This window comes from Panthera tigris, chromosome X (assembly GCF_018350195.1).
Source record: "Panthera tigris isolate Pti1 chromosome X, P.tigris_Pti1_mat1.1, whole genome shotgun sequence".
NCBI classification, from domain to species: Eukaryota; Metazoa; Chordata; class Mammalia; order Carnivora; family Felidae; genus Panthera; species Panthera tigris.
The window spans coordinates 78,526,451-78,543,667 of record NC_056677.1 but is presented as its reverse complement, the minus strand read 5'-3'; the positions used below and the strand labels follow the sequence as shown (position 1 = coordinate 78,543,667).

Here is a 17,217-nt window from a genome sequence, read left to right as displayed (position 1 = left end):
TGTTTTGAACTGAATTGATCTCAATTCACATCTTCTGTAACATTACTCTGGAGCCAGTCTATTTAACATATTGGCAGAGGCAATCAGCTTACATATCTTATGATTTGAGGAGACCCATAGTCCCCTTTTCAAAACAACTACCTATCCTAATATAGTCACTTACCATTAGATTTTCAATTCCTTCTTAACTAAAGCAGTAACCCCTGTTTAAATACAATCACAGGTTTGAAGATATATTAAAACAATGTCAATGGTAAACACTTCAATAAAAAATTAGCGAATGGAATTACTCCATAGAGTCTGAAGAAAGGAAACACAAAATTGGTAGAATATGGACATTTGTATTTATCTGGATGGGTAGGGGTGAGGTGAGTAAAGTGGATGGGATAAGTTATGTGCAGCAGTGGTGGAAAACTGACTAACAATTAAGCATTGGAAGAATTCACATGATATTCTCGATTTTACTTTCTCTTGAAAAACAGATTTAGAAACACTGGGGTGGCATTCTTGCATGGTAATAACCACTTGAAACTATGTGGTAGCCACCTCTATTAAAAGTCATTTGCTCTGTCTTTTGCCATAGTCCCAACCATCTCTGTCTCTTACACCATCTACAACTTCATTATGGTATTTGCCAGCACCCTATCAGATTTTTCAGTTTGCCACCCCTGGCCTAAGGCCTAGGAGGGTAGAACTAAATATGACAATGTCTGAGGGAGAAAGGATCTCTGGGAAGTTAAGAGTGAGAGAGATGTTGAACACAGAATGAAGTGATGATTAAGAGATTACTTAGGAAGGTGACATGGCTTGCTTATGTAAAATAAATGCAGGCAAGATGCACAGAACTTTACAATGTGAGCCTTCATTTGCTGGAATGTCTCCTACCTATTATCCATATCCCTCTAAAAACTAATTAGTTGACCATATGATGCAATTATTGCCATAAGCCACTTCCAACTGAGCACTATAGTTCCAGTTTATTCTAATAATTTTAAAACAATCTTTACTTACCCTTCTAAGTACTTTCATTGTTCAGGGTAAAGGTAAATCAAACTTACCTTTTTTGTTGTAAATCTACCTCAGTGGTAATATCATTTTGAAAATTCCGTTTTCTCAGAAATCCTCACTTTTTCTATGAGAAATACAAAGTAACATAAGTGAAGCTACAAAGACACATTGTTATCCAATGTGATGATACATACACACAAATTTGCTTTAAGGGATTCCTTATTTTTGATGCTTTAAAATCTGAAAGAAGTGGTTGCCATTTCTTCAAGTTTGACAATATCCTTGTGATGAATAAAGAGTATTATTATTAGCTGACATTAAGTAATGCTTTATATAGAGTCAGTCCAAAATTAACAAGTAATGCTTAATATAGAGTCAGTCCAAAATTAACAATAAATGTGACCTTTTCCCCAGACCCACACTCTTCCCTCCTACAGCTTTCTTACTATTATTTTAGATAGGGAAATTGAAATAAAATGAAGCTAAGTAACCACCCGATACAGATAGAGCCACTCGCAGTTTCATAGAAAACTTTGCTGAGAATCTAAAAATATTTAATGGGACAAGAACAGCTATTCTTTCAAATTAAACATCAGTTTACTCTCAGAAAAAAAATATATAAGAAATTTATGACAACAACAGAAAAATTCCCTTTTCTCATGCAAGCACCTTTATTCCTTATGTGGAGTCTTGGATAAAGACTTTTGCCCACTGGCAGACACAGAGGTGCTGTGGCGACAGTAACAGGGGCAGGAATTTTTGTCTTTTTATTCACTACTGTGTCCTAGGAGCTAGAAAAGGCCCATCAGATAGTAGACACTCAGAACACAAAAATGAAATAATGAACCAGAAGGTATAGTCCCTGCCCTCAAAGAGTTTGAATTTGAAACAAGGAAGTAACAAACATAACACATCATAACATGCGACAAATGTGGGAGGCTGGGCCCCGGCGCCAGGCTGAGACCAGGTTGAGCAACATTCCCTGTTGACTCAAGCCAACCTGGTGGTTCCCCCTCCCATTCCCCCACTCTCAAGGGCATACAAAAGCCTTGTCAAGGCTGAGAAAGTTAATTCCTGAAGCCTGTGGTCTGCAGGTGTTGGCAGTAATGCTACCTCCCTTTTTCTACCCTGAGTCAGATAGAAACAAACATGGGAACTGTGTTTTGCTAGCAATCTATCAACAAGGTCTTGTGACCCGTTCAGAAAGTTCGCAAGGTACACAGAACTAAATGTTTTGGCTGGCAGTGATCATGTGAAACCTGTTTATTCTTAGAATGACCTGATCCATAAGAGTCTTATATTATAAAAGATTGTGTACAGCAACAATAAAGCCGTCACTTGGGCCATCAGCCCAGGGGACCCTCCTGTTCCCAAACTTTCTCTCTTCTCTTTTTTTCTTGCATTCCCCTACCCTCAGGACCCTGACCTCGGTGTTTGTCGCGCCGGTTGCGACAATTGGCGCCCGAACAGGGACCTGAGACAACAAGGAGGAAAGCGAAAGTGGATGCGCGGCATCTAATTCAGGTAGGGGAACTGTGCCAGCAGCACAGACGACGGGAGTAAAACTATGGGACAGAAACAGTCTATGGAAGAGGGATATTTTGTAACTGCCTTGCAGGCTCTTATGAAGGAGAAGGAAATTAAGGTTTCTCAGTCAGCCCTTAGGGAATTTTTTGACATAGTGCATGATTATTGTCCATGGTTTCCAGATGGGGGTACAGTTGATTTAAAGGACTGGCAGCGAGTTGGTCAGGAACTTAAAAATCAAATGAAGATTCGTGGAGCTGCAGTTCCAGGGACTTTGTGGTCTACTTGGACCTGTATTAAAAAGGTCCTTGATCCTGGAGGTCCTTGCTCCGCAAGATTCTGTTGAAATAGTTTCTCTTAGCTCGGAAGTAGCCCAACCCTTAGTGACTTCAGATGCTCCTCTCCCTCCAGAAACTACTTTCAATGCCCTTTCAGAACAATCACGGGTGCCTTCACCTTTACCTCCTCTCCCCCTCCTAGAACAGTTATCTGTGCAAGATCCAGAAAATAATGATGACTCTCCTTTTGGGGATCAGGGAGATGATGGGCCGTATTTGGAAGATCAGAGGAAGCCTACCTTCTTGGCCCCTCTGGTCCAGAAGGTACCTTTAAAACAACCTTCTTTTCAGGCACAAGATAGAGGCTTACCTCGGCTGGCTTTCCCTATTACTCAGAATCAACAGTCCACTGAACCTTACCCCGTTATGGGAACTACTCCTTTGCAGCGGACTCTGTATCAAGCAACACAGTATGGGGAAGACACCTCTGCTTTTCACATTTACCCTGTTATTCAGCAGGGGGGACAGAGAGTGTACTCCGCCCTAAGTTTTAAATTGCTGAAAGATTTGAAATCCTCTACAGCCCAGTATGGTCCAACAGCTCCCTTTACCCTGTCTATGCTTGATAATTTGAGCAGGGAGGCATTATGCCCAGGAGATTGGAAGGTCATTGCTCAGGCTTGTTTGAGTGTGGGAGATAACCTCTTGTGGAAAGCAGAATTTGCAGAGAATGCTGAAAAACAGGCTATGTATAATAAAAGAACTAACATACCAGTGGATTTTAACATGCTCACAGGTACAGGACAATATTATGATGTGGGCCTCCAGCTGAATTATCCTGAAATTGCATATAATCAAATTAATACCTGTGCCATTGCAGCTTGGAAAAAACTCCCCTCTACAGGGGGAAGAACTGAGGAATTGTCTAAAATTAGGCAAGGGCCAGATGAGAAGTACCAGGATTTCGTTGAGCGCCTTTTGACGGCAGTCAGCCGTATCGTTACTGATGGGGAAGCAGGTACCATTATTGTAAAACAACTGGCTTATGAAAATGCTAATTCTGCATGTCAGGCAGCCATTCGTCCTTGGAAAAATCAGGGTACCTTGGAGGATTATGTCAGACTATGTGCTGAGATTGGACCATCTTATATTCAGGGCATTACCTTGGCAGCCCCCTTAAAGGGAATAGACCTCTTACAGGTGCATGCCCAGCTTCAGGGTAAAAACGTAAGAATTAATCCAAGAAAGTTGGGTGGAATAGTGTGTTTCAAATGTGGCCAAAACGGCCATATGAAGGCCCAATGTCATAATACAGAAATAATTCCAACCACCCCCGGTTTGTCAAATGGCCCTAATATTAATAATAAGCTGGCAATTATTTGTCCCAGATGTAGACGGGGGTATCACTGGGTCAATGAATGCCGCTCTAAAACTGATTGTAATGGCAAACCTCTTCCGGGAAACTGGAAGCGGGGCCAGCCACAGGCCCCTCAAACAATTGCGGCAATGTTCCCACAGGCACCTTCCCACCCATTTTGTCCAACACTGGAGACCTCCCAGGTATTAGCCAACTACACCGCGGCACCCCCGCCAGTGCAGGACTAGATCTTGCCCCAGCTCAGTCCGTTTACCTAGAAGGAGGTCAGCCCCCTAAAGCCATCCCCACAGGGATATGGGGGCCTCTACCCAGGAATACTTGGGGGTTATTATTGGGAAGATCCAGCTGGACTCTTAAGGGATTGATGATCTATCCTGGAGTTATTGATGAAGATTACACTGGAGAAATAAAAATTTTGGCCAGCTTAACTATAGGAATTTTGGTGCTTGAGCCCAAGACTCCCATAGCACAATTGATCTTGATACCCCAGATATCCTCCAATAATAAGGCTGTTAAACCTTATCGGGGAAATCAGGGATTCGGCTCCACAGATCTTTATTGGGCTAAAGTGATCTCTGTAGAAAAGCCCATGCTTACATTGCATATCCAAGGAGTCCCTTTTGAGGGACTAGTGGATACAGGTGCAGATGTCTCAGTTATTGCTCAAAAAAATTGGCCTGTCACATGGCCTACTCAAGTGACTAATATTCCAGTTAAAGGTGTTGGTTATGCCTCTGCTCCGTTGCAAAGCTCTGATTATTTACATTGGAGACTGCCTGATGGTATGACTGGAACTTTTCAGCCTTTTGTTTTGAATATAGATCTTAATCTCTGGGGCAGGGACATATTAACTGCAATGAATTTGACTCTGGAGACTAAGGCAGTCCCGATTCAAAAACGGACTAATCTTGCTATGCACCTTATGAAGGAAATGGGCTATATTGAGGGGAAAGGCTTAGGGAAGGAGTTGCAGGGGAATCCTGAGCCATATGTCCCCGAGCCTAAAAGAGACCATTTCGGATTGGGTTTTTCCTAGGGCCATTGGAAACTCCCCACGCTATGCCTCTCCAGTGGATGACTTCCACTCCAGTGTGGGTTGACCAATGGCCCTTACCTACTGTTAAGAGGGAGGCTGCTGCTCACCTCATAGAGGAACAACTGCAATTAGGTCATTTAGTTCCCTCCACCAGTCCCTGGAACACCCCAATCTTTGTGATTAGAAAAAAGTCAAACAAATGGAGGTTGCTGCAAGATTTGAGAGCAATTAATGCTGTCATAAAGCCCATGGGGGCTTTGCAACCCGGCCTCCCTTCCCCATCGGCCATTCCTTTACAATATCAATTGCTAGTTTTGGACTTAAAAGATTGTTTTTTTACCATTCCGTTGACCCCTGGTGACGGAGAACATTTTGCATTCTCCCTGCATTCCACTAACTTACAGGAACCTGCTAAGTGGTATCAGTGGAAGGTCTTACCGCAAGGCATGGCTAACAGTCCGACTTTATGTCAAGAGTTTGTGGCCAGAGCAATTACCCCTTTTAGACAGAGTTTTCCCCATGTATATTTTATCCATTATATGGATGACTTACTTTTGGCTGCTGAAACTGAGGAATTATTACAGGAGGCTTTTATTTCTCTTCAAAGATGCCTTAAAGCATATAATTTGATTGTTGCCCCTGAGAAAGTTCAAAGGGAAGCACCTTTTGAATACCTAGGGTATCTCATCTCCAAATCAACTGTCCGTCCTCAGAAAGTATCAGTTAGAACCGGACATTTGACTATTTTAAATGATTTTCAGAAATTATTAGGAGATATAAATTGGATTAGAAATACACTAGGAGTCACCACAGAACAATTACTGCCTTTGTTTAATATTCTAAAAGGAGATAGTTCTCCGGCATCCCCGCGAAGTCTCACTCAAGAAGCTAAAGAAGGTATAAGACATATAGAACAGGCCATTCAGCAGGCCCAAGTCACTAGAATTGACCCTTCTCAGCCTTTGTATCTAGTAATATTAAAACCTCAGGTCATCCCCTTTGCAATTCTGTGGCAACCTCATGGCCCACTTGAATGGCTACATTTAGCCTTACACTCTCTGCATGTCATTAATCCTTTGCTATCTATGGTTTGTCTTCTCATCATTAGAGGAAGATCCCAAGCTGTTCAGCTCTTTGGACATGATCCAGAATTTATTGCATGTGCCTTTCTGACACAGAAGCTGGTGGACGCTGCTTTTGCTCAGTCCATCGAATGGCAACTTGCCTTGGCTAATTTTACAGGCCAAATTAAATTTCATTTACCTTCTGATTCTTTAATACAAGGTTTCAATCTTACAGATATTTTGCCCTATAATCCTATTGTTTGTCAGCCGATTGAAGATGCTGCTTCCATTTTTGTGGATGCTAGTAAAGAGGGTAAAATTGCAGTGTATTATGTCACTTCTCAACATAAAAATTTGATCACTTTAAATTATACAACTAAATCTGTCCAAAGGGCCGAGCTTTATGCTGTACAGGTAGCCCTAAAAACTTACCCGGAATCTATAAATGTCTATTCTGACAGTCAATACGTTGTCAAAGCCGTGTTGCAACTTCCCACTGCCTTTATACTGACAGCAGATGAGGAACTTTATCATCTATTTCATGCTATACAAAAACTTCTTAATTCACGGCACAGTCCAATTTATATTTCCCACATTCGAGCTCACACCAATCTGCCTGGTCCCCTAGTTTCTGGGAATTGGATAGCCAGTGCAGCAACCCATTTATTGCAAGTTCTGCCCATTACCACTCCTTTGGAAACAGCCAAAAGGAGTCATGATAATTTTCATCAGAATGCGGCAGCCCTTCGATGAGAATTCAAAATATTTGGTGAAGTGGCCAGACAAATTGTTAAACAATGCGGCATCTGTCCACAATTCTTCCCACAGCCGGTCTATGCCATTAATCCCCGAGGTCTTCGGCCCAATGATTTGTGGCAAATGAACATCACCCAATATTTACCTTTTGGGAAATTGCAATATATACATGTGTCTGTAGATACTTGCTCAGGCTATATACATGCTTCAGCCCACTCAGGAGAAGCATTTGTTGATGTTCAAAATCACCTATTTTCTGCCTTTGCAGCAATGGGCAAACCTCATAAAATAAAAACTGACAATGGTAGTGCTTATACTTCTAAATCTTTTGCAGAATTTTGCCACCGACTCTGAATTGAGCATACAACTGGCATTGCTTATAATTCCACAGGACAAGCTATTGTTGAGCGAGCTCATCTGACTCTAAAACAGTATCTGAAAAAACTTAAAGAGGGGGAGATATTAAAGGGAAAGATAAAGTATTCCTCACATGTACATCTCACTCTTGTGTTGTATGTTTTAAATTTTTAAAATGTCAATGAAGCAGGGATGACTGCCACAGAGAGTCGCTGGGGAAGGAATCAAGAACCTCTCTTGATGGCAAGATGGAAAGATATGCCGGAAGGCATTTGGCGAGGCCCAGACCCAGTCCTTCGAAAAGGGCGAGGGTATGCTTGTGTTTTTCCACAGGATGAGGAAGCGCCACGCTGGGTCCCGCTTCGGCTCCTCAGAGACATTACGGTTGTGCCAAAAAATGGCCAAATTGACAGTGACGGATCCCCCCCAGAAGCGACAACGGCGGAGTCATAAGGCGGGTACACCCACCTGGGGACAGATAAAGAACTTGCTGACCCAGGCCACTGATGTAGTGATGGCCTCAGGTAGAGAGGTAACGGCCACACATGTCTTCTTGGCATGCCTGTGCATTCTCACTACAACCGGAGAGTCTGCCCTCTATTGGGCATACATGGTAGGTCCTCCTACAGTACAACCTGTAACATGGAGAGACCCCACACCCAAAGTATACACCAATCTCACCTTTATGGGAGGGGAAGATGCAGGGTTTTTGCCCACTGTGTCGGCCTCTATAAATTGGATGACACTCTCTGCAGGAGTACCCATCTGCCTGCAAAGGGAGTCTATGCCATACAAACTTGCTTATGGGTGTTTGGGTACGAAACCAGTAGGGCGGTCTATTACTTATACTATGTGGCAAAATGACAAGCGTCCTTCTTAATGGGTACCCCGCTCCGTTGCCGCTTATTGGCAAAAGAGAGAATTATTAGGAGAATGGATATTTTTTGGACCACGTGATACCCCTCAGAATCTTCCTATATGTCCCTCAGCTTGTCAAGGCCTTACTGGGGACTCACCTTGGGGTAAATGTGCCCAATCCTCTTCATTGAGGATGACTCCTAAAGACATAAACTATACCATTACGGATTATTCCCGAAAGGCCTGGCATTCATTCCTTCAAGAAACACCTATGGCTATTTTGGAAGTGCAAAGGGAAATAAGGAGACCTTTAGTGGCTCCTTTAAGAGATATGGGTCCACCTCCTAACGAGGTACAGGTACACCATAAGATTATCCCACAAACTATTTTGCAATCCCCTGAAGGAAGAATTCATTCTGATCTTTGGAAATTATATGCTACCTTTGATAAAATATATACTAATGACAGCTTTAGTTTTCCAGAATATTATGTTTCTCCAGTTCTGCAATTGCGTGTCTGTGTTCCTCCACCCTACTATCTGATTGTTGGAGATGGGACCATTACTCCAGTGAAAGAAGATGGTCATCAGTTGTACCGGCTGACGTGTCCTGCTTGTGAACGGCTGCACAAGACCAAACGGTTTCTTGGACTGTTAATTGCTGGACTCATAGCAGCAGTGACTGTAATTGCCTCTGCAACTGTATCTGTAATATCCTTAAATGAAAGTGCCCAAACGGCATCCCATGTAAATGAATTGGCTCATAATGTATCCAAGGTGTTTGCCACTCAAGAACGAATAGACCGTAAATTGGAAGCCCAATTAGAGGCACTACAAGAAGCATTAAGGTATCTTGGTGATCAGTTTGCTGTTTTGTGTACCAGACTTTCTTTAATTTGTCATGATGCATATAAGCATATCTGTGTTACTTCTTTAGAGTATACCAATGTGACATGGGGACAAGTGCGTCGTCATTTACAAGGGGTTTGGCATGATGCTAATACTAGCTTAGACCTCTTACAGCTACAAGAAGAGATAAATGCTGTTGCAAGTAGCTCACTCAGTTTCCCTAACCCTGGAGATCTCGCTGAAACCATACTGCACCAACTTAATGGGTTTAATCCATTTAATATTCTTCAACATTCCTTTTGGATCTTTATTGGAATTGTTTCCGTAATATCTGTTATACTTGTCTTGCTGTGTTATTTCTGGAGATGGGGTCTTACTGCCTTTACCACATACCAGGCCAGGATGCACATGTTGCAATTACAAACTATAGGGGGAAATGTGGGGGGCCGGGCCCCGGTGCCAGGCTGAGACCGGGTCGAGCAAAGGCTCCCTGTCGACTCAGTCAACCTGGTGGCTCCCCCTCCCATTCATGTGGGAGGCTGGGCCCCGGCGCCAGGCTGAGACCAGGTTGAGCAACATTCCCTGTTGACTCAAGCCAACCCGGTGGTTCCCCCTCCCATTCCCCCACTCTCAAGGGCATACAAAAGCCTTGTCAAGGCTGAGAAAGTTAATTCCTGAAGCCTGTGGTCTGCAGGTGTTGGCAGTAATGCTACCTCCCTTTTTCTACCCTGAGTCAGATAGAAACAAACATGGGAACTGTGTTTTGCTAGCAATCTATCAACAAGGTCTTGTGACCCGTTCAGAAAGTTCGCAAGGTACACAGAACTAAATGTTTTGGCTGGCAGTGATCATGTAAAACCTGTTTATTCTTAGAATGACCTGATCCATAAGAGTCTTATATTATAAAAGATTGTGTACAGCAACAATAAAGCCGTCACTTGGGCCATCAGCCCAGGGGACCCTCCTGTTCCCAAACTTTCTCTCTTCTCTTTTTTTCTTGCATTCCCCTACCCTCAGGACCCTGACCTCGGTGTTTGTTGCGCCGGTCGCGACAGACAAAAATGACTTAAAAATGACATGGATGTAAACAAATATGCCCCATTTACCTCCATGGTTTCTCTTGCCTTCCACCATACTTTCCCATTAAAATGTATGTATAGAGGTAGAATTAAGCAAACAACAAGGAATGTGGGATTTTCATTGATGTTTATGACATTTCTCATTTTAACTCACATCCACCTGCCAAGATAGTGCTGAACCAAAATTGCAAGACCATTAAGTTGCAAAATTTTTTTTGAATGTAGATTTCCTGATGCTTCTTCCTTATTTCCCCTTGTCAAATGTTTTCATCTACATTTTTGTTCTTATAGAAAGAGGGGTGTGTCTATGGGTGGGCAGGGTCAGACATAATGCTTAATTAGATTCATAATGTTTCAAAGCATAATGTTTGTAACAACAATGTACATATGTTGCTTCCTTGAATTCTAGAAAGAGAATCACACTTTTGTAATGTAGTCTTCAGGGTATAAGCCCCCACTATTACAGTTATTGATAGCCTAAAGTTCCTCATGGATACCCTCCCATTGACATGCTAGGCAGCACTTTTAGATTGCTAGTATTACCAGATCCTATCTATGCACTGGGAAAGGGAACTTGGAAATGGGAGGAACCATATTCTCATTTTCCCTCATTTATTTTTCAACATGGTTGGATACCAAAGGGAAGGCAATGAGCAAAGAGTAAATATGTGAGCAAATACCTAACCACATCATATACCTAAGTGTTGATGGAATTCTTTGTATAGAAGCTCCATGAGAGCAGCAAACTTGCCTGTCCTGTTACTGCTCTACCTCCATCCAACACTTAGGACAGTGCAAGGCACAGAATAGTTGCTCACCAAATATTTGTTAAATGAATGAACTCTACATAAAAGAGTAATTAGAATTGAGGCAGTTTGTATACAAAGTCACTCCGGAGTTACATGAAATCAGTTTCTATAAAGGAACCCAATTAGTGGATTGACTTGTATGAAGCAGAGGAATTGTGACTGAGAGACATGAAGTAAGGTATTTGGAAGTAATGAGTTATATGTAGGGAGATAATATTATTTATTACTTCAATCTGGACATTTTGAAGAGTGAAAAAGTACACTTAATAATTATTCAAGGATGACATGTATAAATTAGGACTGTCCTGGGCAAATGGGATATATGGTCATCCTGGAAGACACTAAGTAGACTGAAGAATGGGTGAACCTATTGAAAATAAAGTACAAGAAAGATTATTTTAGTTTTCACAAGAGATACAGACTTTAAGTTGAGAGAGAGAGAGAGAGAGATACTAGAAGATAGAAGACCTGCTAGAATTGTAACAGTTATAATCTATGGAATAATAGCTTTAAGAGTAGAGAGAAAGGGGTAGATCTGAAAGAGTTTGTGAAGAATCAAGCAGAATTTATTAACCAAGGAATATAAAATTTCATTTATTAAAAAACCTGTAGTGATATTTCTAAAATATATAAAATGCAAGCTCTGATAAATTCTGCACTCAATTGAAGCTTTCTCCACAGTTCTAGTTCTGTATTATTGGAGAATTTACATATCCTTTCTGACCTTCAGTTACCTAATGTAACTAAAGGTAAGTCATCCAAATAAGCCTTTTCATATTTTCAAACCATACTGGAAATTCAAATTTGGTACCTTAGATCTAGATTTTTGTTCATTATTCTTAGCCAGGAAAGTTCTTAAAGCAAAATCACATTCTTAGACTTAGCGAAAGTACTACAAAATGAAAAAAAAAAGCTATAAATATAAAATCAGGATTTTAAAAAATTCTTCATGAATAAATAGTGATATGACTCAATATATGCTCAGGGTTTCTTTTCAAGGGCTATTTCTACCAATTTTCATCTTGTATCTTTCCTATACAAGAAAACACTTCTACTGAAAATCATATCAAAAAATGGTTATATTCAGAAGATTTGAGTTCCTCCTGGAAAAACTTGACTTTCAGGAAGAAAATTATTGAACAAAGCCTTTGAGCTTGAGAAATTGAGTTCCTCCAGATAATTTTATTGCCTCTTTCCTCTAATTCTGAGAATTCTTCACCCTTTCGCTTATAGCAAACTGCTATGCACCTACAAACTTTGGCTAACACTCATCCATATGAACACTGCCTTGTCCAGAAGGTTCTGACCACTCTGATTTTCTACCCTATTTCTCATCCAGACCCCTGGCTTTAACTGCAATACAGTTGGCAGGTCAAAGCTCTATTCTCTTTGCACAGAAATAGATATTTTGCCAAAACTTCAGAAGAAGAGACATTTTCAAATCCCTCCCTCTCACTTTTGTGCATACACATTTGACTTAAGAGATAATTGTTACATAATTTTCTTTATAAGATCTTTATCTACAATAATTGCAGCTCAGCATCACCACTAGTATAAGGATCAGTGAAAAGAGTAAGGGAAATTCTTGATAGCACCTAAATGTCATGAGGCTCATATTTACCACTGTAGAAATTGAACCAATTCTGAGTTGTTGAAATTATTGCTAAATATATTTACAGCCATTTTTATAATAAAAAGCTTTATTACTTACTATGGGCTGAAGAAGTGCTTTAAATCTTGAGTTCTGAAGTAATACCTCCTGTTCTAAAAGCAATGAAGCTTTTCAAGAGAAAGAGAGAAAGAAAGTGCATTCTGAAAAGATAGTTCGTGGTTTTAGAATTCTGTTGTAACTTTGGTTCATATATTTTTACTAAGTGTAACTTTTATATGTAAATTAAGTGATTATATAGGAGAGAGCACTGTTTTCATAGAGTAAAAAATGATTTTATATCCTAAAAGACAGAGGACTATAAACCAGTAAGGTAGCTCTGCATGTGTTTGATGACTGTGAAATGGCCTGTTTGATTTTCTATTACAGGCCAGCAGACTACACAGTCCTGGCCCACCAGACCCATATTGTGGGGTAGCTGACTTCCCATTATGGACTCCTGTGATACAGAGTACATTCATAGCCTATAATAAATAAAGTGCATTTAAGACTTCATGTATAGAAACAGTCTTCCATTGTGAAAGCAGTACCATAAAAAAGATTTTTAACCTTTTAAACACTATTGGAGAGGGAAAACAAGAATTTTCTGTCTAATCCTTGACAAATGAGTTTATAATTTGGCCATATGGGATAGTGTATGCACAGATATCTAGATAGTCAAATTCATTCAAATTCGTCCAGAGAGACTAATTCATCAGTTCTTTGGAGGGAGAACCCTAGCTGAGTTAAATAAAATGTTAAACTAAAAGCAGTTTAATTACCTCATGGGAGAAGTAGAGAGAACTTTGTCTCAAGTCTTAACAGAATTCCATAATGACTTTAGTGAGCACATAATCATTTGTGATTAGGACATTCATTGTATAAAAAAGCTGCAGCAAAAGAGGAATCCTTTCAATCTTCTCATTTAGTCTTATTTGTGTTTGCTGAGCAGATTGTGTGTGTGTGTGTGTGTGTGTGTGTGTGTGTGTGTGCTCATAGTACAGATGTAAATTTAGGTCAGGCAGATAGGGATTATTGCAGATTCCAAACTAATGGAGTTTGGGTTAAGAAGGTTTTGCTGTCTGTGTATACATGACAGACACAGGCGGTAAAGAACAAAGTGTGTCACCTGTACTTCATATTTTAATTTATTCTATTTGTTTTCCTCACTACAAGTGTCATAAAGTCTACCTGTGATGTGAAAGCTAACCTATTTCACTTTGTTTCTGGTATTGTCCTTTGCAATAAACAATTTTGTGATTATGGCACCTGGGTGGTTCAGTTGGTTATGTATCTGACTCTTGATTTCAGCTCAGATCATGATCTTTCATTTCATGAGTTTGAGCCCCATTTCAGGCTCTCCACTGACAGCATGGAGGCTTCTTGGGCTTGCCTCTTTCCCTATCTCTATCTGCCCCTCCCCGAGTTATGTGCTCTCTCTCTCTTTCTCTCTCAAAATAAATAAACTTAAAAAAAATCTTGATCAAAATTGCCTGAGAATCTGTAGATATGTGAAGCAAGATATGCCTGCCTATAATTTTATTACTTGGGATAATCTTCTAATACCACTAACTCATAAAAAAGGGGTACAAATTATATTTATGATACTTTCCTAGCTACCTTAAAGTCTATAAGTGAAATGATGCAGAAAAGGCCAATGACTCGGGAGACGTACATAGATGAGGCATGTTTGAAAGGGAAATAAATATTTAAAGAAACTAATCAGAGACCAAAATAAAATTTAGTGAGTAGAAGAGATTCTGGGAAGATGGCAGAGTAGGAAGCACCAGGTATCTATATTCCTACCTAGACAATAATTGCACTGGTAGGATCTAACTCATGTAACTATTTTGGAATTCTGAAGTCTATTGAAGGTTTTCAACTTCTGGGGGAAGGCTTACATGATAAAGTGTGGCTAATTTTAGTTCTTAGCTCAGCAGCCACTATGCACTCCCCAAACCCACCCTGTGGTAGGCAACTGTGTGTGTATTCCTGGAGCAACTTACACAAAGCTTGTGGGAAAAAGGGCGGGCAGTAAGTAATACTTGTAATACAAGTAATACTTGTCCTTCAAGTATTTGGGATTTGTGTTTTGGTCACTGATTCCTGACTCAGATAATGAAGATGCAGATACAGAGGCAAGAAGACATTGTTGCACCCCCCCTCATTGTTTCAAGCATGACCCCTTCCAACTAAAGTGACATCTAGGGCATTGAAAGGGCCAGCACTTTTTTCTTCCTTTCATTGTTCTGTTTTTCCCCCTTTGGGAGTCAGACACTGAAGAATAAGGTGTTCAAAAGCAATTGTACATGCAGAAGAATCTAGAAAGTCACGGCACATGCCCAGGGAAAGGTGCAGAATCAGAAAATACTTGAGAAGACCTTATGTTTCCACCTCTGGCTGATCTTCAGTAAAAGACAGATGATAACAGTAAAACAAAATAAAACAAAAAACCCAAAACCTTGGGAAGAAGAAGAATTTAATTTCCAGAGTTATCACATATTTTTTCCAAATGTAGTTTTTAAAAACAACAACAAAAAATAACAAATCCTACAAAGAAATAGGAAAGTATGTCGATTCAAAGGCCATATTAATATATATATATATGTGTGTATATATATATATATATATATATATATATATATATATGTATATATGTGCAGAAACTGTCTGGGGGAAGGGCAAAATGGAAGACCTACCACACAGAAATCTTTAAACAGTTTTGGCGCTTGGGTGGCTCAATTGGTTGAGCATCCGACTTTGGCTCAGGTCATGATCTCACAGTTGATGGGTTCGAGCCCTGCGTCAGGCTCTGTGCTGAGAGCTCAGAGCTTGGAGCCTGCTTCAGATTCTGTGTCTCCCTCACTCTCTGCCTTTCCTCAGCTTGTGTTTTGTCTCTCTCTGTCTCTTAAAAATAAATAAAGGGGGAGGGGCCAAGAAGGCAGAATAGCATGGAAACTATTTGTGTGTCTCATGTCCTTAAAACACAACCAGACCAACACTGAACCATCCTACACACCTAGAAAACTGATTGGAGGATTAACACAACAATCTGCACAACCTGAACCACAGAATTCAGCAGGTACATGGAGGGGAGAGCTGAAATTGTGGAGCAAGAAGCACCGAAAGGTAGAGAACCGCTTCCGTGGGCAGAGAGAGGATGGAGACTGGGGATGGGGGGGAGCATACGGGAAAAGCACCCCTCCGAAAAGTAGTTGGAAAGAAAGTGGAAAATTGGAAACAGCCGCAGTTACTAAACTAAAAAGGGAGAAAAGAGAAGGTTTAAATTCCATTAAGACTGTAAACAAGGGGAGCACAGAGGCTGCAACTCAGCAGCTCGATACCTGGTGGTGTTCTGGTGGGAAGCGCAAATTCCCAGGAACAGAGTGGAGTCTGGGAGGTTCTCAGGCCACATGGGGAAAAGCGGTTCCACTGCTGGAAGGACATTTGGTAGAGACTGTTGAAGCCACCTGGTCCCAGCAGACCCCAGAAGGCGGCCACATTCGCTGGTGCTGGGGCAAGGTCGTTAAGGGTGAAGCCTGGTGCCAGATGTGTGTTGTGATTTTCCATAATCCCTGAGACACTGTTGCTACACTGTCTCATGAAAGTTTTCTGGGACGGGCTGGCACCTGGCCACAGTCTCAGGGCACTGGCAACAACAGGGTCCAGCGGGCATACCTGGGTGCAGCCGATATTCAGCCATTGCTCATTCAGCCGTTGCTGGGTGAGACCCTCATGCAGAGGGGTGGAATAGGTCAAAGCCGCAGTCCTTCAGAAGTCGGGGGCCGGAGAAAACAGCCACATCCGAGATAAGGCTTGGGAGAGAGGTGCTGCCTGGGGCCTGGTCACAGAGAGTGAAGAAGTGGGAGTAGATGAGAGCTGAAGACAGAGGACGGGTGCACGATTGATGATCTGGGAGAAGCGACTGGGTAGCTGGGTGGTGCCATTTTCATTGCTCCCACTTATGCTCATACGCACCTATGAACACCGCAACAATCCACCCAGTAGGCTAGCAGCGCCACCTGGTGGAGAGCGGAGCTGTTACACTGAGCCCCACCCAGCTGGGCCAACTTCGCTCTTCAGGAACACAAGTCTCACCACCAACATAATTTATGGACTATAAAGAGGTACATAGACTGACTTCTAAGGGAAAACAAAGCAATTTCAGTCCTACTTCAATCTATTAGCAGGTTCATCTATTCAATTGTCTTTCTTTATTTTATTTTCCTTTTTCTCTTTTACAATTCTTTTCTTTTTATTGAATACAGAAAGAGAAAGAAATTATTATTATTTTTTGTTTCAAAGAAAGGCAGACCGCCATGTGCAGCGCCTCATTTGGATGTGTGTGGAGTCTTGGAAGCTTGACTACCCTACGTTCTCCTACAAATGGACCTTGAGAGCTTGTTTGGAGGTTCTAGCAGGGGAGCGCAGCTACTCGTATACCTTTGACCGAAGAACGGTCCTCCTCTATCGGGGAAGGTTGTCCTCTTCGACCGAGCGCGCAGCTTCGGGAGGGACGCACATGGAGTGGTGAGGGAGGAAGGGGACACCCGCCTAGCCAGCCAGATCAGC

At 41.4% G+C, this 17,217-nt stretch overlaps 1 protein-coding gene across 2 annotated transcripts; it reads left to right on the top strand.

Moving 5' to 3' along the window:
* Positions 1 to 2,435: 2,435 nt before the first annotated feature.
* LOC122235494 (endogenous retrovirus group K member 13-1 Env polyprotein-like) lies at positions 2,436 to 9,751 on the top strand. 2 transcript variants are annotated; one of them, XM_042975135.1, is made up of 3 exons: positions 2,436 to 2,532; positions 7,738 to 8,017; positions 8,731 to 9,751. In XM_042975135.1, exons 2-3 carry the CDS (start codon positions 7,950 to 7,952, stop codon positions 9,575 to 9,577), a joined length of 915 nt encoding a protein of 304 aa, XP_042831069.1. In that variant the 5' UTR covers positions 2,436 to 2,532; positions 7,738 to 7,949; the 3' UTR covers positions 9,578 to 9,751. The 2 variants fall into 2 exon arrangements, with proteins under 2 accessions (XP_042831069.1, XP_042831068.1); XM_042975134.1 differs by lacking the exon at positions 2,436 to 2,532 and having other exon boundaries at positions 7,635 to 8,017.
* The last annotated feature ends 7,466 nt before the right edge of the window (positions 9,752 to 17,217 follow it).